General features: G+C 50.9%; 3 protein-coding genes across 8 annotated transcripts in view; 1 reads left to right on the forward strand and 2 right to left on the reverse strand.

Moving 5' to 3' along the window:
* KY (kyphoscoliosis peptidase) overlaps nt 1-18056 on the forward strand; it is a 52872-nt gene extending 34816 nt beyond the window's left edge. For both annotated transcript variants that reach the window (XM_003930937.4, XM_010341574.3), the window contains 3 exons: nt 8884-9072; nt 10425-10615; nt 14855-18056. In XM_003930937.4, the coding sequence (XP_003930986.1) occupies nt 8884-9072; nt 10425-10615; nt 14855-15750 (1276 nt within the window). In that variant the 3' untranslated portion in view covers nt 15751-18056. The remainder of the gene's footprint in view (nt 1-8883; nt 9073-10424; nt 10616-14854) is intronic.
* The window catches only part of EPHB1 (EPH receptor B1), a 623986-nt gene extending 605777 nt beyond the window's left edge, over nt 1-18209 (reverse strand). For 3 of the 4 annotated variants that reach the window (XM_074405895.1, XM_074405894.1, XM_074405893.1), the window contains exon 1: nt 3777-6461. In XM_074405895.1, coding sequence (XP_074261996.1) covers nt 3777-3963 — 187 coding nt within the window. In that variant the 5' untranslated portion in view covers nt 3964-6461. Of the gene's footprint in view, nt 1-3776; nt 6462-18123 lie in introns of those variants that run through there. The other variant, XM_074405896.1, reaches the window with a different exon arrangement.
* CEP63 (centrosomal protein 63) overlaps nt 18112-25728 on the reverse strand; it is a 98104-nt gene continuing 90487 nt past the window's right edge. For both annotated transcript variants that reach the window (XM_074405898.1, XM_039461888.2), the window contains one exon: nt 18112-18509. The gene's annotated coding sequence lies outside the window, so the exon portion shown is untranslated. The remainder of the gene's footprint in view (nt 18510-25728) is intronic.

Raw genomic sequence — 25728 nt, forward strand, 5'->3', positions numbered from 1 at the left:
CAAAGTGCTGTGTGCCTTTGCCCGCATGCCAGGCCTGAAACCTGAGTTTGCAAACTCTGCTCTGGAACCCAAGTGAGTCCTGAAAAGGTCAATTTCTCCCTTTTTAACACCAGCATAATTGACTTTGTACCATCTGCCGGGCTTCGTGATGCATTAACATAACGGCAGATGAATGCACAGAGATAATTTGGTTATAAAAAGCCCTTTTTCTGCCTTCTCCCATCTCTATGCAGCTGAAGGTTAAAAGAATGGCAGGCCTGGGAGCGGGAGGACAGTGGCTGCAGATGCCAAGGGGACTGTGAAAGGCTGTCCTCAGGGCTGACACAGGGGGCCTCTTTTTGGGGGAAACAAAAGATCTCCCACCTGAAAAGATCTGTCAGTTGGACAGCTGAAGCACTAGGAAACAGCTTCTCTTGGGGTTGCTGGGCTCCATTTTCAGCACTCTGGGATTGGGCATATGGCCAGGTTGCTGGGGTGGGTGACAGCTCTGGCCTGAGCAGGAGAATGGCCCACTGCTGGTTCCCAGTGACTCAAAACAAGCTCAAGATGAGGGGTGGGGGAGGGGACTGCCACTGACCCCCACAGCTTCCTGAGCTCACTCTCTAAGGTCTGCTGGGTTCCTCCAGTAAACAGTCAGCTAGCCCTGGGGCCATCAAAGAACCCCTCTCCAGGGGCAGATAAACAGCTGCCCACTGTCTCTGTAGGCCTCTGGGAGTGAGTCTTCGCAGGCACCCAGATATCAGCCCATCAGAACTGCAGCTGGCAATTCATTAAGCCAAGAGTAATGCTTAGTCCACAGGCAGGCAGTTGTGATGGCCTCAGTGTTGCACGGGCAGCAGCTGCTGGCCACCAGGTGCATGCAACCTATTCCTGGCCCAATCCCCCTGTTGTCCTGCCTCCTGTCCCCCATCACCACTGCCAAGCACAGGCACATACCTGGCTGCTGAGTTGCTCCAACCCTCCTGCTCTGCTCCCTGTTCTTCCCTTTTCTCACTTCGAAGGCCAATCCCTGAGACCACAGCCCCAGAGGCAGCCACGGCCTGTCAGGGTACAGAAGATGCCACCCTGGCTGCTTCCCATCCACTCTTCCTGCCACCCCCTACCCCAGGCACAAGCATACCCCCTTACTGCCTGTGGGCTTCTGCAGCAACCTGGATCCTTGCTGGCCTCTCTGTCTAGGCTCCCCCTGGCCCTGGGATCCTGAACACCACCAAAGGATCAAACTGTCCGTCAAAGTCCTCCAAAATCTGACCTGAGCCAACTTTCCAGCCCTGCACTGTGTGACACCAGCTACCAGCGCACCTCTGCATGCACCCCTGATCCCTCTCCCAGTGCTCCTTCCAGGCCCCTCTCCAGGATGGCCCACCACCTTCTCCTTCCTTGGTGCCCCCAGCCCAGCTACACACCAACTCGTGTGTTGCCTTAGGCTTTCAATTAATAACATTTTTAAATTTAAAAATATGATTCGTTGTAGATGGTTTATTAAATGCACTAAAGCAAAAAGAAGAAATTGTTACTCTGACCCTCACCACTTAGAGCTAACCCTGCTAACACTTGGTCATATTCCTTTCCAGACTGTGTTCTGTGCATACAAGAATTACCTGTGCTCAGTCCTTGTTATATATCCTACCGGTTGTAGACATCTATATTTGCCTTTATCTCCTCTCTCCTATTGCCTCCCGTGAATCCTACACCCAGTAGGCCTTCAATAGACACATATAGGAATGACAGGAAATGAAAGGATATTCCTAGTGGACTTGTGTGGAGCGGGGCTTATTCTCTTTTAAATGATGAAACAGCCACGAGTCTTTTAGCTCCATTTGTGCCTAGCATCTTTCAGAACATGATTATTTTCATCTGATTCTGCAAATCTGAAAATGCTTAGTATTTTTTCCAAGTTCCAGGATATATCCCTCTTTATCCAGTATAAGCTTTCTAGCATACTATAGAAGGAAAGCCAGATTTGAAGCTAGAAAGACCAAGGTCCACTGCTTAGAATGGTATCGCCTCCTTTATCCCGTATAAGCATCCTCGCATCCTTTAGAAGGAGTGCCAAAGTTAAAGCCAGAAAGACCTGGCTCCCAGTTTTTGATTCACCACCTATTAGTTTTGTTCCTTTTGTAAGGCACTTAACCTCCTGCAGCCTGAATGCTCTCATCAATGTGCTGGAGACTAGACTGCCTGCCTGGCAGGCCTACAGGACTCAATGAGACTGCAGTTTGGGGTTTGCCAAGCTGATTTGGGGGTGGTTGTTTTTTAACCTATCTTGTCTTTCTTGGGTATTAAAGTGCTTTTCCTCTGTGGAACTTTCCTACAGACTCTGCCAGCCTATAGATTCAGAAAACTGACACCTACCTTGAGTGAAACTGTCAGCTTTTTGGCCTGGTCCAGATACTTAACAATGGCCCTATTCTGGCCTGCAGCTGATCATTAAAACTCTCCCTAACATTTTGCATCATTTAAAGTTAGTTCCAACATGGTGATTACTGTGTGCAAAATTTCTCACACCGCCTGAGACATGTAACAATAGCTCACAGTCCCCTGAATTCCTTTAACTTTTGCTTTAAAGATCACTAACCTACCCATGCGTCCCTCTACTAAATTCTCTTTACCTTTAAAATAACTGCCGAAAATTCGGTACATTAATTAGCTAATTCCTTAATAACTGAGGACATGTAATCCACACTTGCTGATTTATCCCTGCTTGGTTGTCAGGGTGGCTTCTTAGAAAGAGCTGTGCCCACATGGACATCATTACTTCTTGCCAGTCCAGTCCAGCTCCCTGAAATTGCCTCACTAAGGACTGATTTAATAAAGTAATTTGGTGGGGAATTCAGGTATTTTCACGACATCATTCATTTCCTTCTGTCTTTCCCAAGTCACTGATGTGGAGTTTTTTGGTTAGTGCTATAGCTTGTAACTGCTGGTCCAGGTCCCTTCTGACTTTCTATCATCCAGCATTAATGTCTCTCTTTTTGCCTCAATTGCCCACATTCTTAATTGATTCTGCCTAATCGCAGGAGCCAAGCTTAATTCCCCAGATTCCTACCACTGAGTCAACCTCTAATAAATTCCCTTCCCATTAGCATGGTTTTAGCATCACCAGCTAGCAGGTTTTTCGGAGACTTTGGATAAAGCCAGGAGCTTATTACCAGTTTGACACTGAGGGAGCTGGTTGTCACCAATGAGATGTCAGCTAGCTTTGCACCCATCCTCTAGCTGTCACCAAGAGCAGGGGGAGGAGTGTGTACAGTCAGATGGCTGCTTCTGGTTAGCAGTATGATGTTCCCTACAATCCTAAAACATCACTTGTTTCCAAAGGCCCCAAAAGATAGGGAGTGGCTGTCTAAGCCTTCTGGGAGACGCAGGTTCATTGGATAACCCTAAATTATCACCAAATCTGACACTGGTGTATAAGGCCTCTGAAAGGGACATCCTAACTCCCCTACCCATATAGTCTTTTAGCTCCATTTGTACCTAGCATCTTTCAGAACAATGATTATTTTCATCTGATTTTGCACATTGGAAAATGCTTAGCATTTACACCAAAGGACGACACTCACAAAGATGAGTTATGTCACTGGAGCAAACCATCTTGTCATTTCACTCTCTATACCACCTATAAGTGTTTAGACCAAAACAAAATCTCCATTACAAAAGAGCTGGTGCAACACAAAGGTTCCTGAACTATGCATCAGGACAACTGCATCTACTGCTGCTTCTGCCACTGCCAGGCCAGGCAGCCTCTCTCTCTAAACAGCCGACTCCTCTCTTACCTGTCGGAGAGGAGGCCTCTGAGGTCACGTCTCGTGAGGTTTTGCACGGAACCCTGGAGAGACAATTATTATGAAGATTACTACTTATTGTCCTAGCCACCAGGGTAGTGTGTAAGAAAAGGGAAAAGAGAGCACATGGGAGAAATATAAAGACACTGTCAGATTGTAAGAAATCAAGATCGGGCATGTTGGCTCATGTCTATAGTCCCAGCACTTTAGGAGGCCGAGGCGGGTGGATCACCTGAGGTCAGGAGTTCGAAACCAGCCTGGCCAACACAGTGAAACCCCACCTCTACTAAAAATTATCTGGGTGTGGTGGTGGGCCCCTGTAATCTCAGCTACTCGGGAGGCTGAGGCAGGAGAATTGCTTGAACCTGGGAGGCGGAGGTTGCAGTGAGCAGAGGTCCTGCTATTGCACTCCAGCCTGGTCAACAAGAGCAAAACTCCGCCTCAAAAAAAAAAAAAAAAAGAAAGAAAAGAAATCAAGTACATAAATTGTGAAAAATAAGTCATGGTTGGTTTGTCCTGCTGCAGTATAGAAACCACAGTATTTTCAACAAAATACCAAAAGAAAAGCATGCTTCATTATCTCTCCTGCAGCCACGGTCCCTCCCTTTTTCCCCCACCTGGCTCAGACATCCTAGGAGAGGCGATCGGATTTGGGAAAGTCTACTGTGGCCAGAGCTCACTGGTGTAGGGTGCACCTGCCCACCCAGACATTTCAGCCACACTGCTGCTGGGGCCTGGCATTGGTGCTGGCTGTAGCAGCAACACATAGTTCCTATGGCAGGGCCTGGACCATCTCAGTACAAAATAATACCAAATGAATACCCTAGGATACACTGCACCAAGCCAGAACACAGAGATCTTTTTAAATAATAAGGATAATGCATTCATAGAAGACTCAGCAGCTTCAGGGATCATCAAGGGTAACCCAGGTAATGACACTGACTTCTGCTTGACTGCTCAGTCTCTTCCCATCAGGCCACATTTGGTAGCCATGTGGTCCTTTGCAGCCCTCAGGGCTTCTCTGATGGAGCCTCTGAGCCCTGACATTTGCTGGAGAGGGGGATGCAGCTTTCTCCAAATCCTCCAGGGCGCTCCATGGAAGCTTGTTCAGGGCATCTTGCATCCATGTTTTCATTGTGGCTTGGGATACATATCAGTCATGAGCTGTGGAGGTGGCATTGAGGTTGTCAATTGTGTAAAGCAGAAGTGAAGATTCTGCAGTCTGAGGTTGTTAAATAAATCTCCTTGGGTGATATTTTAGGCTCTTGGATGGCTTGTCAGAGCTCTTCAGGAGGTGGAAATGGTTCTAGTGCTCTGCCCCTCCTTCAGTGCTCTCTCAGCTCCTGCCTGCAAAGTTAATTCCTCCACCTTTGGGCTCTCCAGGGCTTTGCATATAGACTGGCATTTTATAAGCAAAGTTCTGGAGACAGCTCCAGTGACAGTTCCAAAATCCACCCACCTTCCAACTATCAGCAGCACGTCTAGGGCGGCCACTGAGCCTTATTTTTGGGATATTATATTTTATTATGTTGTTACATTGTGTGGCGTTGCATGGTGCCGTGACATGTTACATTATTCCCTGGTGCCGGCTACTGTGCTTTACACACAGTGCATGTGGTCAGTGTTTGATGACATGAAAGAGTTGTGGTTCATCCTGACTAGGAACAGCAGCTGGAGACAAAACTCCTACGAGTTCCACAATCATCATCTTATACATACAGATTATTTTGCACAAGAATTGTGGAGTATTAACAATAATGCTTTACCTTACGACTTTTTTTGTCCCATTCATCTTGCACATTGCTGCCAGGTAATAAAACATCCTATCAGAGTCAAGCATGGCATTAGCTTAGAGCTGAGTTTATGTTTTCGTCTTTTTTCCGCCCCAGGCATTCCCCACAGCCTTCCCAGCTTCTCCTCAGCCTGTCAGAGAAGAATCAAGCCCTGGAGATCATTTAATGCCAACCTTTCTCTCCGCCCATGATGAGCCTGGCAAGATCACCCTTGAGGTGACCGTTAGGGCTGGGAGGTGACCTGATATCCTGGCTCAGGGCCCACCAACCCCACTCAGAGCAGTACAGGTGGACATCCCTGCCCCTCACTTCCTCCTCCTTTCCTTTCCAGGGCTGGGGCAGGTTCTCACTGCTGCTTCCCACTTGGTTCTTCAGATCTTGCCTCTACTTCATCCCCTGGAGGGTAGGATGTCCCCCTGAGCACACAGCCTAGGACATGGCTTCTCCCAGGAGGACATTCCATGCCCACTCTGATTTACTCCACCACCTGGAGGCTGCACAGATGGTAGATTCCTCTCCTTCCTTCCTTGACTCCAGGTGGCTCTGAGCAGAGGACAAGCATCAGTGGGCAGGATGTCCAGAGGTCCACAGCTCCCCTAAATCAGTTCACCTTAATGCAAAATGAGCCTTTCTCCAAGCCCCATTGCTCCCAGGACTACCCTTATCCCTCCACATCATCCTAGAAAGTGATACGCACAGACATTCTAGGCTGGAATGAAAGTAATTTCCTGAAGAATATAATTTAAGTCATATTTATGGCTTTTTTTTTCCAATTCTCAAAGTAACACATAATCATTATTAAAAATTTAGAAAATATAGACAAGTTTCAAGAAAAAAATTAAAATCACCTATAATCCCATTCCCAAGAGATCAGGTGCTTTTTGGGGCCATCTCTCCCCCTCCCTCCCTGCCCCTCCTTCTCTGTGCATGCAGGGACCACACACACACACACACACACACACACAGAGCATTGGCGTGACATCGTACTGACTGGAGAGATTGACATGCTCATGTCAGTTCACATCGTGTCAGGGGCACTGCTTGGCTCACTAAATATTTTTCACATTTCTTCTCCTCACCCAGTCTCTGAGTAGATGGGGCCCCGCCTTCTATCGAAGACCTATCCCGTCCCTACACCTCCACTCACCCTTCTGGCCTTACTTTCCACTGGTCTCTCTCTGCTAGCTATTTCCTCTCAGACTATAAACACATTGAAACTTCCTCACCCTGAGAACAACACCTAAGCCCTGCATCCCCCCAGCACTGCCCACCACCCTCCACACTCTGCACTGCAGAGTAAGGAGGTACAGGCCCCTCTGGGTATGCAGGAAGCACCTCTCCCCTTCCTTCCACCGTCTCCTCAGCTACTGCCTTCTGCCCTGGAGTGGCTTATGGCCTTTGCCAGCAGAAAAATCACGACACCAGGATCTAGTTTCTCTTGCAGTCTGTCCCCACGCCCCCAAGTGCTCCCAGAAGCCTTCCCATAGAGCCCAGCTGGCATGTTCTCATGGGATTCCTTAGAGGGCTTAGGAGGCCTGAACCTCCTTTTGTGAAGCAGCAGGCAGAAGGATGGGGGCTGGAAAACTTCCAAGCCTCTAAGGAACCTCAGCACTAGTGGCCCAGACTTTCTGCAGGTGAGCAGAGGTTAAGGCACACATGGTAACACGTCATCACTGCATGCACGTGAAGGAACACTGATGGTAGGGAAAGTAGAATCTGTTAACCCTCAGGACATCACATTTGATCCCAATGACTCTCAGCAAGTGACATGTAAGCATAGATCAGTAATATCTAATCCAGCAATTTGCTAATTTTAAATTGTATGTTCATTTTTATAGGGAAAATCCCCCCCATTCCTATAGTAGATGTGTAGCCATTTCATTCCATTACCCTGGGAGGCTCCATGGCCCTCTTGTTTAGAGCAACTGAGCTGCAGCCCTTGTCTGTGGAAGGGCCCAGCCCTCACGGGCCCATCTCACTGAAACAGGCCCCACAGACACGCTGGACTGCAGACTCAGCTCAGCTGAGCAGAGCACAAGGTCAGCACCAAGCTGGGGTCTGGGCAGCTTGTTGCTCGAAGGAGCTGCATCAGTGGGGCATCAGGCACATCCTACAGGGTTCACAGGTTGTGTCCCCGTGACACCAGTTTTCCATGAGTGCATGGAATAAATGTCTTGAAGAAGGGGAACCTTTTTCTAATTTACACAAGGCCCTAGAAGGTCAGACTAGCAGTGAAACTGCCTGCACAGGCCATCCCCTTGGCTGTCCTCAGGGGAGCAGGGCTGCTGAGGAGCAAGACCAGCAGGCCATGAAAGGACAACCAGGAGTCTTGCTTTGGCCCTGAGCTGGTCCCCACAGTCCAGGCCTGAGCCTCAGGATTTTAGCTCCAAATGTCTAGTTTTATGTGGAACCCAAAGGTGACCCATGCCCATCTTCCCATCCAGGTTCCCAGAAAGCAGTGCCAGCTCTACTGTGAGCAGTGGGGGAACACAATGTCAAAAAGACCCCAAAGGGGAGGTTGACTGGTCAGCATTTCCATTCCCTGAGGACAGTACCGTGGCCAGGGCAGCCAGTCAGCAAATGACGACCTTAATGCACCGTGATGGCTCTTGCACCATGTTCACGAAGGACAGACCTGCCAGTCAGACCTGAGCAATCTGGCAGCTGGACAGTCCTCCCTAGGCCAGGGCTGGAGACACCCGCTTGACTGTCCCTGGGTTCCCATGCAGGCATCCTTGGGAGGAAGTCAGCAGGGGAGTAGAGCCTGGCTTCTGCACCCTCACGACCAGCAACCCCTGCCCCCGACATCTCACCCGTGTCACGAGACCCATCTCTTCAGTCACATGTCTAGAAGTGCCCTGGTTCTCCCAGCAGCTGTGCTCACCCCTTCTATGCAGGTTTTGTTCCAGGAACATTGTCATTTCCCCGGCTCCCATTTTCTTGAGGCCAGCCTCATGCTTGCCCCCATTTTTTCCTCCTGAAGGGCTGCTTGAGCAGCGTGTCAAGCATGCTCTAGGGATGAACATTTCAGAAGTGATCTGAATGGTCATGGTCTCAGGGGACGAGCAGACAGCGGAGACTGCAGCCAGCCTGTACCAGCAGGACCAGCCAGCACTGCATCTCCCTGTCCCCCAGGCCCAGAGATAAAAGCCCTCAAGCTGTTTATATGTGAGTGCAAGAAGCAGGAAAAAGGAAGGACAGGGAGGACTGACGGGCAGCAGACATGCCTGATCCTGAGACCACGGACAGACTGGGGGGTGAGCCGCCGCGGGATCCCCCTCTCAGGCCCCCTGTCCCGCCCCCAGGATCGCTGGAGTGCAGTGTATGACTGTACCTGGCTACTCCAAGGGCTTCGGCTACCAGACAGGGCAGAGCTTCTCCGGGGAGTTTGACCACGCCTGGAATGCTGTGTACCTCGAGGGAAGATGGCACCTGGTGGACAGCACCTGGGGCAGCGGCCTGGTGGACACCACCACCTCCAAATTCACCTTCCTGTAAGTACTTGTCTCCGTGCTGCTGGGCGTCTGGCAGGTGGAAGTGGAGGACGCGCCGGGTTGCATGAAGCAGCAGGTGGAGAAGACCAAGTGGGAGGGGAAGGAGAGCCAGGAGGCCCCGTATGCCCACCCCTCCTGGGCTCTGAAGTGGGCTGGCTCCAGGCCAATTGTGAGGGCCCAGACCCTTTGTCACCTCACCCTCCACTGACAAACTCCCCTCTCCTACTCCCTATAGCTCCCTCCACCAAAGCACTGAAAGCCTACAGCGTTTGCCCCAGGCCACAGGTGAGGAAAGGCAGGGCTAACAGCCTTCCTTAATTGTTGGCAGGTTCCCTTCCAGACTTTGGCCATTGACCTCATTACTAGGCACAAATGCCAGAATGTTCTCTTACTGCTTTGCCCAGACACCGGGCTCCTTCTCCTCTCTGGTCTGAGTGAGGCTGTATCACATTTCTGAGGAAAGGGCTGCGGTTTTTTGGGAAGGGGTGCTATTGTCGGTGCAGGGGTGCTGTGAGGCACAGTGGGGTAGGGTGGCTGGGGTGCAGGGGACTGGAGCATTTCTGTCCTCTGGGGCTCTGGCCAACCCTGGCCTTAACCTAAAGCTGCATACAATATTCTTCATGGATCATGATGTCTATCAGCAGCTCAGATCCCTTTTTATCTTTTTATTCAGAAAAATGAGTGTGCTCTCTCTGATTTTTACAGCTTAAATCTTGACACTCCCACATACGAGACAAATACAAGCCATGTGCACACACATCCCACATGCAGGGCGTGCGTACTCACAGATACCCTCTTTACCTCCATTATTCTCAACACTGCTCCTCTCAGGCAGAGCAAAGCCTCCCCCGTCTCAGGAAGAGCCTCCCCGTTCTTCTCTTCATCCCTATTACTGACCTCCAGAGAGCCAGCACTCCAATCGGCCATGGAAGGTCCCACCAGCACAGCTGCACAGCAGAGCAACAAGCTGGGGTAGATGGAGGCAGTGAGTTCAAGCACTCTGTCTCCCTGCCTTCCTCCACCCCCATTGCCTGCTGTGCAGGCTATGCCTTTGCCCTCTTCAAACTTCTGATTGTCTTTGAGCACAAGGGAGTCAATTCCCCCCAAAACGAGCCAGGGCCCTGAGAGCAGGCCACGGTTGCAGGCTGTGACCTTTCCTTAGAAGGGACAACCCTGCCTTGGCTCCACTTTCTGGAAGCATCCACTGAGGAGGAGTCTCCAGTGCCCATGTCAGGGTTGGAGATTGTGCACCTTCCCATCCAGGGTGTTAACAGGACTGCTCCGGTGGGTGTGTTGGGCCCCCGCCTCCTCTGCACAGAGCTGGCTGCTAACCAGCTTGTCCTCTGCTCCAGCTACAATGAGTTCTACTTCCTCACCCACCCTGCACTATTCATTGAGGATCACTTCCCAGACAACAAGAACTGGCAGCTGCTAAAACCTCCTCAATCTCTGAGGCAGTTTGAGAACAACATGTACCACAAGAGTGAATTCTACAACAAAGGGATGCTGAGTGCCCACCCGGAGACCCCCATGATCAGAACAGGTGAGCCTGGAGCAGGTGCTGTTGTGCTAGCAGCAGGGATGGAGCATTTTGCACTGTCCTCCAGGACCCCGCCTGAGACTGTGCTTTTGGGGTGTGACTTCCAGGAGCATGGCCTGTGAGCTCAACACAAAGCCCATGTGTGTGCACGTGGATGTGTGAGGGCTGCTGAGGCAGCCCAGGCCATCAGGGCAGGGAAGGGACATAGGCCACATCAACAGGGACAGAAACAAGCTGGGGTAGATGGAGGCAATGAGTTCAAGCACTCTGTCTCCCTGCCTTCCCCCGCCCCCACTGCCTGGCTGGCAGGCTATGTCTTTGACCCCTTCAAACTTGGTTTATACTCACACTAGCATAAACCAAGAAGGGGATATGTCGGAAGGCTGAAGGTTTCCTAGCACCTGAGGGCTGGACACACAGCCTGGCCTGTCACAGGAGCCAGGGCTAGACGGTTCCTAGTTGGGTGAGTCTCTCTCAGCTCATATAGCAGGGAAAAGGACTGCCTCGCCCTGACTACACACAGCTTCAGGAGCTCAGGTGCCCAAAGCTACTGGCCTGCTGTGTTCTTCTCCCCAACTCCTGCTGGAAAGAATGCATGGCCTCAGCAGAGTTGGCATCTGGGTGTTGGTGGTCCAACCAGCAAGGTTAGGGAGCAGCAGGGGTCTCCCAGGACAGGTAGGGGTAGTCCCAACCAAGACAGGCGGTTGGGGCAGGCTTCCTTAAGGAGGTGGCCACTGAGCTGGGTCTTGGGAGAGGGGAACAGACATAGTAGCTAGACAGAGGTGGACGTGTTCTAGGCAGCAGAGGAGGGGAGGGGACACAGTAGGCCCCCAACCTCCACACTCAGGCACCACTAGATGAGGGCCAGGCTCCAGCAGCTCTGCATGGCCGGCTCAGCATCCCTCCCTTCTGGAGGCAGGACCCAGCCATTTCCAGCCCACTCCCTGGGGCTGGGCAATGTAAGATGTGCAGCTTAGCCATCCCCCATGGCTGGCCTGGGCTGACTTTTGCTTCCCGAACTCTCGCCATGGAGCCATAGCAGCTGAGTATGTTTGCACCCTCTGAGGCATACAGGGGCTAACCTGGGGGCCAGAACTAGTCACAAAAGAGCAGAACCTTCTCTGGAAGATTATCTTATGCCTTTCCAAGGCCTTGGCACCTGGTCCAGTGCTGGGCACACAGCCTGGGCACACTGCAGAGCCCCGTAAGTCTGGTCAACCCAGCCTCCCACACCTCAGCAAAGGACTGCCTGGCAGCACTGTCTCTGCCACTGGGGCCTCCATCCACCCAGGACAGGAGGCCTGAGCTCACACTGACTATTAACACAAGGTGCCTGTGGGTGGGCCCAGAGCCTCTGGGGAACTCCAACCCACACTGCAGGGCAAGGGGGCATGCAGGAGCACAGGTGTCCCCAAGTTAGTTCCAACTGCCTTGTCCCTTCCACCACACAGTGGCTTCCTTTGCCAGGTGGCTGAGCTCTTGCATACTCTCCCAACTCCAAATACCTGGCAGCTCCTGCAGCCAAAATAACATCAGGAAGTTGCTCACTTTGAGAATCTGTTTCCTGCACTTAACAACAGATGGAGGGCTTGTTCAACATATTATAGGCCATTGAACCACGGAAAGAACTGACCAGGCCAAAGCAACACCAAACTAATGTCACTGAGTGGAGTTTGCCTTTTTAAGAGATATAAAAATATAAACACCAGATTCCTCAACTTACAGAAATCTAAATCTAAATATGATTCCATACATCTGATATATATTTACGGAGTATTTCTTTGCGGTAGGTAGTTATGTTAGGAGTGGTGATGGGAAGGAAGCAAAATAGGGAAACTGAGGTGGACAGAAAGGAAGGGAAGGAAGAAGACACCTTGATGGACGGGGGGATGGAAAGCTGCCGGGCTGCAGGAGAGCACCACAACAGGAAAGGGGAGGAGGAGGAGACAAGGAGGACTAGAAGAGCCATGTGCTTCCACAGGGGTCTGCAGGGGTGGCCAGACCTTTATTTCAAGTCTTCCCCATCATTAAACACACTTTTGGCAAGATCTCTCTCGGTGAGGCACCGCGACCAGCCACTAAGGCCTGGCAGGAAATGAAACAGGCTAGCCCCTTTGCCGCAGAGCCCACAGCCCAGCAAGTAGTTCAGACACTACACAAAGATGCTCATGGATGAACTGCAGCAATGGAACATTCTCCAAAGGAGAGCCAGGGCTATGAGAGAGGCTGCCAAGGAACTCAGCCTCAGCTGAGGGGTCCGGGTGGGCTTCTTTGCCTTCAGGACATTTCCACCTTATCCAGGTTTGGAGGAAGTGGTGGGGAGGGAGTAACAGGAGGGAGGACCCCGAGGCATGAAGGGGTGTGGCCTTGGAGGACCTGAGAGAGTGCTTGATGCTGGGAGGCAGGAAGAGACAGGCCTCTCCATGGGTCTCCAGCTTGAGGGCTCTGACGTGAGCCCAGGAGAGCCAGGTGGATGTTTTCAAGGGAACCCTGGGGCTGCTGCATGAGGGGCCGGGTGGTGCTCCACAATAGAAGGTGAATCGCAGGGGGAGCTGGGCCTCACTGTGCAGAAAAGACTCACTTATGAGATGGAACAGGACAGGGGCCATGAGCAGTGAGGAGCTGAGGTAGCTTCTGCCCACGGAGCTGGTTCACAAGTGAGGGGAGAGGAAGGTTTTCACCAAGAGGGGATAACAAGTCTATTGATGTTGGTCACTTTCCTTTGGAGGTTACTGCGGGACAGATGTGGCATGCAGTGGCTGAAGGCAGTAGAGAAAACATGTAGACCAAGAAAATAGCACTAAAAGACAGAGTCACACAATTTCAGTGTAACAGAAAGGGAAGCGATGGCACTGGAGTTAAGCAGTGCTCAGAGGGTGAGACGAGGGCCAAGCCTCAAAGAGTGGGGGTCACAGAGGGAGGAGAGAACATGCAGGAAGGCATGGAGGCCAGCAGCCTGGGTTCTCCAAGGTCTGAGAGGCCTCATTATAGGAAGTCACTGGAGGGTGGGGGCAGAAGGAAGTCACTGGAGTGCCGGAGAGCTGACAGGCAGAGGGGAAACAGAGGCAGTGGGGGACATGTGGGAGTGAGAGGCAGGTTAGGAGTGGGGAGCATCTGAGAGGGCTGGGACAGCTTTCAAGGTGGAGCAGCTGTGAAGAAGGTAGAGGGGCTGTCTAAGCGGCCACCCCAACATGCTGGCCCATGTGGGCTTCTCCCATTCCTGAGGTGGGAGTTGGCATGGAACGCAGATTCAGTCTATTCAGGCCTCTGTCTTAGAGCCCAGGCACAGTGTTCTGCCTCCCCACCAAGATCCCAGACTAGAGCAAAGTTGCTCATGACACGGATCAGAAAGCCTCTGTCCTTCCTTTGCACTCATCTATGAACAAGGCTGGGGAGGTTACTGGAGCTAGGAGCGGATGACCAACTTCTGAGAGCAGCAAGGCCAGGCTCTAAGAGAAGCCACTACCCCTCCCTATAGCCCTGGGAAGGACCAGGCAGGTGAGTTCTCACGGGCTGCAAAGACTGGAGAACTGACCCCCTGTTCCTAAAAATCAATGATCAGGACAGATGAAGACGAAACAACAGGGCAAGGGGAGAGATGACAGGTGGGGATGGGGGGTAGGGTTACAAAAGACCCTCCTGTACACACACTGACTCTTCAGGACCCATTCCTGAAACACGGCTAAGACACACCTATGTGAGAAGCATGGGGGTGAGGGGGATCAGAGAACTGCCCTGCCCCAACCTCCTGTGCAGAGTCTCAGGGAGTGAGGCCATTCTCTCTAGGTTTAAGGACAATGTGTTGACATGATACTGTTGACATTTACACAGATGCTGGAGGGAGCAAGGTAGACAGACTTGGAGGAAATAGTGCCCCTCCTCCCCCATGACCCTCTCTGTACATAGGCAGCCTTTATCTGATGTGAATCAGATGGCCAGGATGCACACACACGGCTGGGGATTAATTTTTCTAGAGGCCCCTCAGCTTTCATTTCTCTCAAAGAAAACCACCTGAAGGGAGTAGGGACTCTTCCAGAGGTGTGCTGCTGCTGGCTGATGCCATGCTCAGTGATGTCATATTGGGTCCTTAAAATGGATTGTGGTGAAAGTATTTACACCATGGAAATGGGCAAGCACTGTAAGTCAGGACGTTTTTCTCCCAGGGAGACAGCTCTGAAACATTTACCAGTATATCAGCACATGCTAGACCCATCTCTCCTGAACCCGACTTTCTCTCCACAGTGAACGGGAAGGCCACAGTAACCATTGAGAGCTGTGCCCCAACGCTGTTCATGTTCATGCTCAATGGCAAGCAGGAGCATGGGCTGCTGAGCCTCAGGAAGAATGGGATGAAGCTGGAGGTGTACCCTCCAACCATGGGCACGCACAAGCTGCAGATCTTCGCCAAGGGCAACTCTGACATCTACAGCTCAGTGCTGGAGTACACGCTCAAGTGCAACTACGTGGACATGGGTGTCCGGCTGCCCACTGAGCTTCACCAGCCCGTAGGCCCCAGCTGGTTCTCGGAGCAGATGGGCATCATGAAGCCCTCCCACCCTGACCCTATCATCCACACCAGCGATGGGCGCTGCTCCATCAGCTTCAGCGTGGAGGAGGGCATCAGCGTCCTGGCTTCACTCCATGGGGATGATGGCCCCATCACTGAGGAGACACAGAGGCGCTACATCTTCCAGCTGCACCGAGAGAAGCGGACCGAGCTGAAAGTCCAGCTGCCCCATGCCGGCAAGTTTGCCCTCAAGATCTTTGTCAAGAAGAGGCAGGAACCAGGAAACTACATCTTTGTCTTCAATTACCTCCTGTGCTGTGCCAACACCAAGGTCAACTGGCCCATGTTCCCTGAGAGCTTTGGCAACTGGGGGCAGGACAATGAGCTGCTGGAGCCTCTGTCAGGTGTGCTTCCTGCCAACCGGCACATCCCATTCAAATTGAAGCTGCATGGTATTGCCAAAGTCCTGGTAAAGGGGCAGGACACATGGCCCCTGACCCTGAACCATGAGGGCTACTGGGAGGGCAGCTGCAGCACAGCTGGCTGCCAGGAAGTCTATGTCATGGTGCTAGAGAATGCCAACCACAGCTTCTACTCCTACATCTTGAAATACAAAGTGAATGCCCAGTGAGGCCTGTGCCCCTGCCTTCCCTCCCAAACGGCCAAGGCCAGACCTCCCCAGGGAGGGCTCAAGGGAAGTGCAGGGAGCACTGGACACCACTGAGTCTGCATGAAATCCCTTCTAGGCCTCTGCCTCAGTCTCCCTCCTCTGCCACAGGAGCTGTGTTCTTTGTGTTCTGAAGCCTTCACTCAGTTGTGGCTGTGACCGAGGGGACAGAAGCAGTGGCTCTTTAGAAGAAAAAGGTGCTATGTAAATCCAAGGTATTGTAAACTGTACACCCGCATCCAGATGCCCCTTCTCATAGAGTGCTGCTGCTGCTGCTATTGTAGAGCTGATGTGGGAAAGCAGGGATACTGCCCAGGCTGACAGCTTTTCCCATGATGCTTTGAGAATTCTCCTCCATGTCCCAGGGGACATGATTTGCAAGACTGAGTTGTCCTTGAAACACAGAGTCCCTTTCCAGCCACATCACAGTGCCTCTCCACAGCTCTAGCCCCCAGGGGATACTGGACTATCTTCTCCTCCCAGACCTGATCATCTTCCGCATCCCACTGCCTCTTCATTAGCTACTTCTTGTTCTTCAAGAGCCCTAGAAAAAGGGTGTGGTGAGGAAGCTAGCTGACCACAACTGGCTGGAGGCTGATGGCCTCCACAGTCCCTACGTATAGTCGGGAATATGCCAACCAGAAAGTTGTGAGGAGACTCCAAAGTAAAGAGCAGGTCATGCCCACTGTGGGTGTCTGGGTGGGAGGAACAGCCTAGGTCTGAGGGTGGAAGACCTCGGCTCTGCTCTGAAAGGAGTGTGCAGGGCAGTCAGTTCAGTCTAAGGCCTGGAGTGTACCCTCCAGGCCCTCCCAGAGCCTGGGCCTCAGGCCCCTACCCAGCCTCCACAGGGAGCCTCCAGAGGCTGCCAGGCCCTTCGGGAGCCTTGCGGATAGCCCTGAATAAGGACCTAGGCACAGATCAGGTGGGTAGCGCAGTGCGGCAGTGCCGAGGAGACTCACACCTTAGCAGGGCTCTGCCTGTCCCCAGCGTCTCTACCAGCAAAGCCAGGCTGGGAAACCTCCAGCTGCATGGGAGTAGCTTTTGTGCCTGTCTCAGAGAAAACATCCTATCCCATCTCCTTTCCTCCCTTCTCTGAGAAGACACCCCGCTCCAGTCTCACCTTGCATGGGGACAGTTCAAGTCCCCTTGCTTGCTCAAACCCGGCCTGAGAAGCCTCGGCTGCCCAGCTGGCCCTCAGCAGCGCCTCGGGCTGGCGTTGCCATGGCAACGGAGGAAAGGCTGGCTTCATTGAGGGCAGCTGAGAGGGAAAGGCGAGAGAGGCCCTGCCTGGCCACTGCAGCACCATCCTGGCACACAGACACGCTCCCTGCCAAACTCCCAGCTTCTCCAGCTCCATGGCCCCTGCCTGTCTTGGTGCCCCCCAACCCCTGAGAACTGGCACTGCCTGGCACCTCTCCCCACTGACCCTCCACAGGCCTCCAGGCTCAACTATAGCCCAGGCCAGCTGGGACTCTCAAGGCTTCCTCTGTTGCATTCAGCCTCATATCCCTATATCCAACAAACACAGAGTGCTTTGGTAAGTGCCAAATCTTGGGCTACAGAGGTGAACCCAGGGGGCCTGGCCCCTGCCATCTGGAACACAGGGAGAGAAAACTTCCAGGGAGCAGCAGCTTCCCCTGCCCAGTCCTGACTGAAGATGCAGGCTCCGGACGCTTCTGTTCATCATCCCCTGGGATCCCTTCCCCAAAAGTCCTCACTGCCACTCAGCAGGGACCTAGCCCAGGGCCAGGTCACAAGGGTGCCCATCATCTAACAGGCCGGGGGCCTCGAGCATGAGGGGTGCCTCCCCTGGAGAAGCTGAACTGCCCTGGCCTGGTCCTGCGCCCTCCACAGTCTCTGCCACCGAGGCCACCCAGCCAGCCTCGTGTCACTCACATCTGGAAAATGCACAAAGGCCCCAGAGGCATAACAGCTATGCACCACCACAGGGAAACAAGGGGAGTCTTACACCCTGAAAACAGCCTTTTTGCACACCTTTGATTTTATGGGCTGAAAGAAATGTGTTTGTTTCATCAAAATAATAAGTGCCTTCGATGGCGCATGCCATTCACTGGACCCCGCGCCGGCTGCCTCGCCTAGTCCTGCTCTGCTGGAGACCTTTTAATAAAAGACCTACCATTTTGATATGCAGTATAATTAATCAGTACATCCTGGAGCATGCAGAGAATGCCACCCAGCAAAATAGGAGCTGTCCCCAGCACCAGAGAGGGAAGGCCCCGCCTCTCAAAGCACCGCAGGGCATCGGCAAGCCCCTCCCTCCCATTTAACTAGGCACCCCGTTTGTAAAGACAGCTGTAGGCGCAGTCAGAAAATCACCTGCATTTCTTTCCACTGAAGTAAAAATACATGAAAAGAAATCTAATCTTCATGAATTTTTACACGCATGCTGCTCAGGGTAGACATTCGGAGTTGCATTTTGAAGGCTTTTCTTCAAATCCCCATCTTTGTTTCCCGGGTGACGAGTCCCAGTGACCGGCGGAATGGCACGGGCGCCCCCAGGTGTCCGAAGTGTGGAGCTGCCGGCGCTGCACATCGCGACGCTGATCCATCACCAGGCCTTTTACGAAGAACTTGAAAATGCTGTGGAGGTGTTTATGTTAAAATCACTAGGTGCTTGCTCGTGGCTTCTCAGCACTTCCTCATGTGTACATGGAGGACATCTCTGTCACGCACAAGCTGTGAGGGCATCCTGGGGGGACAACCTGGTGTGTTAAAAAGACAAAGGATGTGAATGGGACTGTTTTGCCTGGAAATCACTTCTTGAAACAGAAGCACTGGACATAGGACTGGATGGGACAGCTTTGACTACACTCATCACTATACCAATGAAGGATTGGAACCTGTCAAACTCAGACAGCACCTCCTTGCAAGTCCCAGGATGGCAGCCCCCAGGCCACCCAGGGCAGAAGGGAACCGAGGCTGGAGGAGTGTGAGCAGAGGCACTGCAAACACAACTGCAGTTCACTTCTTTTCAGCTTGTTCAGAAGTGCCACCAACTCAGCTGGACTCCATTTTCAATCTGATTATGATCATTGTGAGTTCCCCATGTTACACTGTCCTATCAGGACAGCCTCCTCACTCCCTGCCGAGATTAAAAGGAAATAAGACTAACTGAAGCATGAAGGATTTCAGCTAGACATAAAGAACTATTTCCTGTTGTTAAGCAGGAGAGAGAAGTTGCCAAGAGAATTTTCAAAATCCTCTTCTCAAAGGACTTGAAAAGGAGAAAAGTTTTCCCAGTGGTCTGAGGTTTTAGATGCCATGTTCACTAGAAGGAGTGGGTTCTCTCCTCTCCAAACCAATTAATTCCTGAGATAGTCTGGTCTGCCTACAGCAAACAGAGGGTTAACGGCATCACTACGTCATTTCCTACTGGCAAAATTTTCAAAGATGGTATGCCTCTTTAGCCCACCTCGGTTTATCTTAGGTCTATAATTTCTTTTCATTTGGAGTAAGTGGTAGGCAATGGAAAGAGGTGATTACTTCTCATAATGTGTGCATTGAGTTGTGTGGGCCGGTGGCTGTTGAGTGTGCTTTCCTCACGTCGTTGCTGGTGTTGTTTTTCAATAAAATTTATATTCATTTTTATCCAACAATGTAATTATCGATTCATTCTCATCATGGATCTCACAAGGTGGGGAGTGGGGAGAAACAGGAAAAACACTTTCATGTTCAAAGAAAGCCCTAGAAAAAATCAATGTCCCAGCCAGTTGAATGTGACGGTGAGATGCAAATGGAACATCAGGCAAATAGCTATTTTACATTGAAGAAAACATAATTAGGTTAGCTCCAGCCACTCTGCCTCACATGCCTTTGAAGAACATGAAGGTACTGTTTCTTTGACTGAATCTTGTTTAACTTGAACATTTTAAAGTCAATCCTAATTTCTTTTTATAGGGGGAGAAAAAAAGTGTACCAAAAATACCTATCAGCCTACTTTTCTTTTATTTTGAATGTATGTAAATATATACTTCTTGATATTCATATACATGCAGAAAATTTCCAGCAGGTCACCTAAGCAGATTATTCATAAATTAGACATTTAGAGAAATACAGAAAATGAAAATCCAGACATTTCTGAGAAGCTGCTGTAACCATGGAGACCATTCTCGTAGCTGTAGTGTGAAGGACAAAAAGAACTTGTGTTCCCAAATCTGGCTTCGTCATGTCTCTCACTGCTAGATCCACAAAAACGAGGCGCAGCATGCTTCTCCTTAGGAAGGAGACCCGACAGCATATTAAGAGGAAGTCAGAAGAAACAGCCTTCCACACAAAAGAAGAAGTAACTCTTGAGTTATTAGAACTGTCTGAAAATGCCATCCCCAACGCTGGAGTGGATGACCTCCAACGTCCCTTCCAGTCCGGAGAGTTTGTGATGTCGTGTCTCTGTGAACAGATGCTGGCAGGCAGTGGGCCCGGGGTTGTCAGTTATAGAACATCTGAAGGGCCCTGCTGTGGAACATCTGAAGGGCCCTGCTGTGTTAAGAGCCTGCCCCTGGAGCCCCCAGCAGACTGCACTGCTGGCTTCTCTCTTGCCTAAGGGCAAGGGGCTGGAGAAAGCCCAGCAGAGGGACCAAAGGAGAAAAACAACCTCTGACAGGATGTTGGTTCTGTCTGATTTTGCAAGCAGAACTAAAGGAAACTGAAAGTTAACTGGGATGTTCTCTTTGGGGTGTCCCAGAGGCATCTCCAAGTCAAAAGATGCTAAACTGAAGTTACTTTTCTCCCCTAGATTACTCCCAACTCCTCCTGGGCCCCCAGTTCAGTAAATGCATCCTATCCAACCAGATAACTAAGTTAGACTCATGGCAGTCACTGGTGATGAAACCCAGTCCCTTCTGGATGTGTCTCACCTCCTACCTGCTCTCCCAACTCCACCTTCGCTCCTTTTCCATGACCTGCTACAACGCAGGTTCTCATCATCTCAGCCATACTGTTTACGTTTTATACTTCCTATGGTGAGACGATGCTGCCCAGCCCCATCACTGTCCACACAGGCCTCCCATTCACATATTCCTATAGCACTAGGATGATGGGGTTGTTAAGACAAAGTTTCCAAGAAATTCTTCTGGAAGAAGCTCACCATCTCTGGAAAGACATAGTTGGTGTTAGGCACTAGCGGGAAAGGTAGGTCTTCAAACAAAAACTGGTTTTCATAGGGAATCAGGAAGAAGCCCTGTCTCCTTTTTCTCTAGAGACAAGGTGCCAAGGCCACCCAGCCAGCCTCATGTCACACCTGAAAAAGGCACAAAGGTCCCAGAGGCACAACAGCTATGCACCACCACAGGGAAACGAGGGGAGTTTTATACCCTAAAAACAGCCTTTTTGCACACCTTTGATTTTATGGGCTGAAAGAAATGTGTTTCATCAAAATAATTAGCGCCTTCCATGATGCATGTCCTTCACTGGACCTTGCACTGGCTGCCTCGGCCTACTCCACTACTGGGTGAGGGTATGCCGGGTGGCTCTTCATACCACACCCAGGCGGGGGACTCAACAGGGTGCAGGGGTGGAACCCCACCTGCAGGTAAACAAGTTCCATCTTGGGCCGGGCGCGGTGGCTCAAGCCTGTAATCCCAGCACTTTGGGAGGCCGAGGCGGGTGGATCACGAGGTCGAGAGATCGAGACCATCCTGGTCAACAAGGTGAAACCCCATCTCTACTAAAAATACAAAAAGTTAGCTGGGCATGGTGGTGCGTGCCTGTAATCCCAGCTACTTAGGAGGCTGAGGCAGGAGAATTGCCTGAGCCCAGGAGGCGGAGGTTGCGGTGAGCCGAGATCGCGCCATTGCACTCCAGCCTGGGTAACAAGAGCGAAACTCCGTCTCAAAAAAAAAAAAAAAAAAAAAAAAAAAAAAAGTTCCATCTTGAAGGCAGACTCTCCACATGCAATGCTCCCAGGTTATTTCCCTTCTGTCCTCCTGGACCAACAGCAGCATAGATAATATGTTCAGGTGGGCCAGTTGTATTCCCAGGAAAACAGATGCTGAGACATGGTTAGGAATGCAAGCAGTGTGCTGGAGGGCAATACGTGTGGAAGGTAAAAGGGAAGGGCAAGCAGGAGGAGGCAGAGAGAAGTTCAGACAGTGGTGCAAGTCTGACCAAGTCCCAACCAACCCAACAGGGAGTTTCAAAGCAAAGATTTTTATTAGAAGAGTCTGGAGCTGCACAGAAATGTCCAGGCCCTAGAGAAACCATCATGCTCAGCCACTTGCTGGGGCTGCCTGGCAAGAGCTTGGCCCCAGTTCAAAAGCTCAGGCAGACCCCAAAGGTGCTAACCACCGGAGACTCTCCGCTACCTGCGATCCTTGCAGGGAATCAGCAAGTTCTTCCAGAAGGAAGACCTGTGCAGCACACACAGGTTACCTTTCCTATGCTATGGAGGGTTCAGGAAAGACTGGGTGAAGGTTCTGGGTGTGGAGTCAGCATACCCAAAGCCATCTGGGATCCAGCAATTACTGGGGCGGTTTCAGAAGATGGTTTGTGGCAGGGACAGGGGCCACTACATAGGAGAAATATGTACTCCAAGGGCTTACCCTCAAGGTGCTATGGACTAATTTGATGAAAGGCAGCTTCTTTCTTACTTCTCCTTCTCTGCCTCTTGCCCCTGACACCCAGGGAAACCTGAACACAACAGCCAAGAGGATCAGTCCATGCTCCACTCTTACTTTAAACTGGCGAATGGTTTCCCATTGATCAGGGATGAGACTAGACCCCCACTAGGGCCTTACATTGCTTTCTTCACTCGGTCTCCCATGACTCTCCCTAAGAGCCCCTTCAACCAGGCAGGCCATGGACCTCCCACCAGTGTCCTTTATACATGTTATCGCTTCTAGCTAGGATGCCTTTTCCAGCCTGAGGAAGCTCTGCCTGGCCTTCATGGATCAGGCCAGTCTACCCCTTCGTCAGAGCTTCCTAGCCCTCCCACTGCCCAAGCCATGGGAGGAATTATCTGCCCATATTCCATGTTCATGTTACACTTTGTTGCTTATCTGTTAACCCAGAACCTTCTAAAAGATTCTGGGATTGAGGAGGTACTTGGAGGTTCTGCCCCTACGGTGTGAATTCCTTGAAAACACAAGCTTTGGTTCTGCTTCTTGGCACACAGTAGGTGTTTGGTAAATGCTTGGCAAGTGTTTCACTGGGGAAACACAGAGGCTAGGAAGACAGGGCCAGGGAAGTACTATCGCCCAGCAGTCCATAACCACCCACTGAGCATTTGTCAAAGCATGTTCCCATTTCACCAGGGGTGGCCCTTGTGCTTTCTGCCCAACTCGGGATGCCACATCCTGGACACTGAGGAGGAGAACCCAAGATTCTCTCAGAGGAGGGCCCCATCCTGGGGAGGGCTGGGAATGGAGTAACCACCCTGGAGGAGGCCGAGGATGCAGCTAATAGTAGTCTTCAAAGGAAGAGGCCCTTTACTAAGTCCAATGTCTAAAAGAAGACACACTGACTATGTAGAAGATAGAACAAGTCCTGAAAATAGGACTTGGTCTTGACTAGAGAAGGATAGCCACCTTGTCTGTGAAGGTGGGTAGCAGAGGGTGGTCAAGGATTCTTTGGCTGTGAACAGTTTTAATGGAATTTTCTTTCCTTTATCTAGATTTGTTCCTGCTCCAAATTTTCCCCATGGCTCTGTTTGAAGATTGTATAACCTAAGCTTGATGCTTCTGTTTAACCCAGAATGACATAAAAATTTAACTGAGGGCACCTGTCAATCTCACTCCCACCCACCCAGAGACTGACAAACAAACCTTTCCATGGGAAAGCTTCTAAAGCCCCAGAAGAACCTGTTTTCTCAGGAAAGAGCTGCAAAATGCAAATGTAGCTATCTATGGTCTAAAGGCATAAACATTTTCTACAGGCAAAGCCTGAGTATGTGGTGCTATCCTGAAGACAGTTGATACTACGGAAAGCAATGCTCCAGGGAACACTCAGACTCGTAGATTTTTTGAGCACAGTTGTCCTCAAGGCTGACCCTCTGAAGAGGAGTCCCTGCAAGATAAGGTGGAAAAAAGAACGCACCGTGAAGTGCTCGGTGTATCCAACGGCAAAGCCGAGCCATGAAGGTTTGAGAATGAGAAGGCCACATGGACAGGGCCCACCAAGAAAGTCCCTCTCCCGACTTAAACCAGCGCTCTGGATGCTTGCTCATCATTGCCTGGGGTACTGGGTTTATTTAGACAGATTCTGAGGCCATATCTGGGCTCGGCAGGAAAGAGTGTCATGAGTAGCTTGTAAGTCGTAGACAACGGATTAAAGGGTGAGGTGTGCTATGTATTTGCCAATCCTAGCTTAAAGGTAGCCAAATCAGGGCTGAGACCAAAATAATGAAGGAGACGGTTTAGTCTGTTCTTGCACTGCTAATAAAGGCATATCCGAGACTGGGTAATTTACAAAGGAAAGAGGTTTAATTGACTAACAGTTCGGCACAGCTGGGGAAGCCTCAGGTAACTTAAAATCATGGTGGAAGGAAAAGCAAACATGCCCTTCTTCTCACGGTGGTAGCAAGAAAAGTGCTGAGCAAAAGGGAGAAAATCCCCTTATAAAACCATCAGGCTGGGCGTGGTGGCTCATGCCTGTAATCCCAGTACTTTATGAGCCCCAGGTGGGTGGATCACCTGAGGTCAGGAATTCAAGACCAGTCTGGCCAACATGGTGAAACCCTGTCACTACTAAAAACACAAATATTAGCCAGGTGTGGTGGCAGGTACCTGTAATCCCAGCTACTCAGGAAGCTAAGACAGGAGAATCACTTGAACCTGTGAGGAGGAGGTTTCAGTGAGCTGAGATTGTGCCAATGCACCCCAGTCTGGGAGACAAGAGACAGACTTCATCTCAAACAAACAGAAAACCGTCAAATCTCATGAGAACTCACTATCATGAGAACAGCATGAAGGTACCACCCCCATGATTAAATTACCTCCCACTGGGTCCCTCCCATGACACATGGAGATGATGGAAACTACAATTCAAGGTGACATTTGGTTGGGGACACAGCCAAACCATATCAGAGGCTATTCAGACCAGTGAAGAGCGCTGGCTTCCCAAAAGCTAGCTCGTGGACTGACAACCAGTCAGCTTTTAAACCAAACGTCCCAGGATGTGCTGGGGGCCTCCTAACATCCCCTGGGGTCCAGCCAGATTCGACCTAGCATGCATGCTACCCAGCTCAGAGGACACAAATGCACACAGGCATATCACTCCAGGGAGAAGGAGCCCAGGCTGAGTGTGTTTGCTCTTTTATCTCCATGATTAAACAGCGCCTTGAATTTAGAATAAGTGATCAGTAAATTTTTGAAGTGAACATTGCCTTGTCATTTCAAAAATGAAATGATAGATCTCTGGGTTGTTTACATGGCTGCTGACCAAAACGGCTGTTGAGTTACAACATCCTAAATAGTCATTTCCTTCTTTTGCTCAACTAGGAAAGCATATGCACAGCAGTGTACTCCTTTGCCCCTGTGGGAAATGTATATTTACAGGAAGAGAAAAATTGCCACCTGGCTGGGAATGCTCACGGTGTCTGCCTCTGGGAAACAATCAGGGTATGGGCAACCAATCGATGGGAGGAGTGCCATTCTTCTCGGGGGAATCCACCCGCCCTGGGCATGTGCTGAGATTGCTTTGTTTCCATCAGAGGGAATGGCTGACTGCCTCTGTGACACAAGGAATCAGCCATCATTTTGCCCTGGCTGTGCAGGGAGGACCAACGCAGTGACATCCCCCTTTATGGTGGCAGGGGCAGCTATAGAGAGGACGGTGGCATGAGGACAGCGAGGCAGCCACAACCACGTGTGCACAAGAACAGCTGGGCTGCATGACTGATGAAGTGCAGATATTAGGAGTGGGGAGCCCCTGGCAGCTCTCAACTGGGTAAAGGATGGTGGTGAGGAAAAATGAGGAAGCATTTATTTA

Source organism: Saimiri boliviensis, chromosome 9 (genome assembly GCF_048565385.1).
Source record: "Saimiri boliviensis isolate mSaiBol1 chromosome 9, mSaiBol1.pri, whole genome shotgun sequence".
NCBI lineage: Eukaryota > Metazoa > Chordata > Mammalia > Primates > Cebidae > Saimiri > Saimiri boliviensis.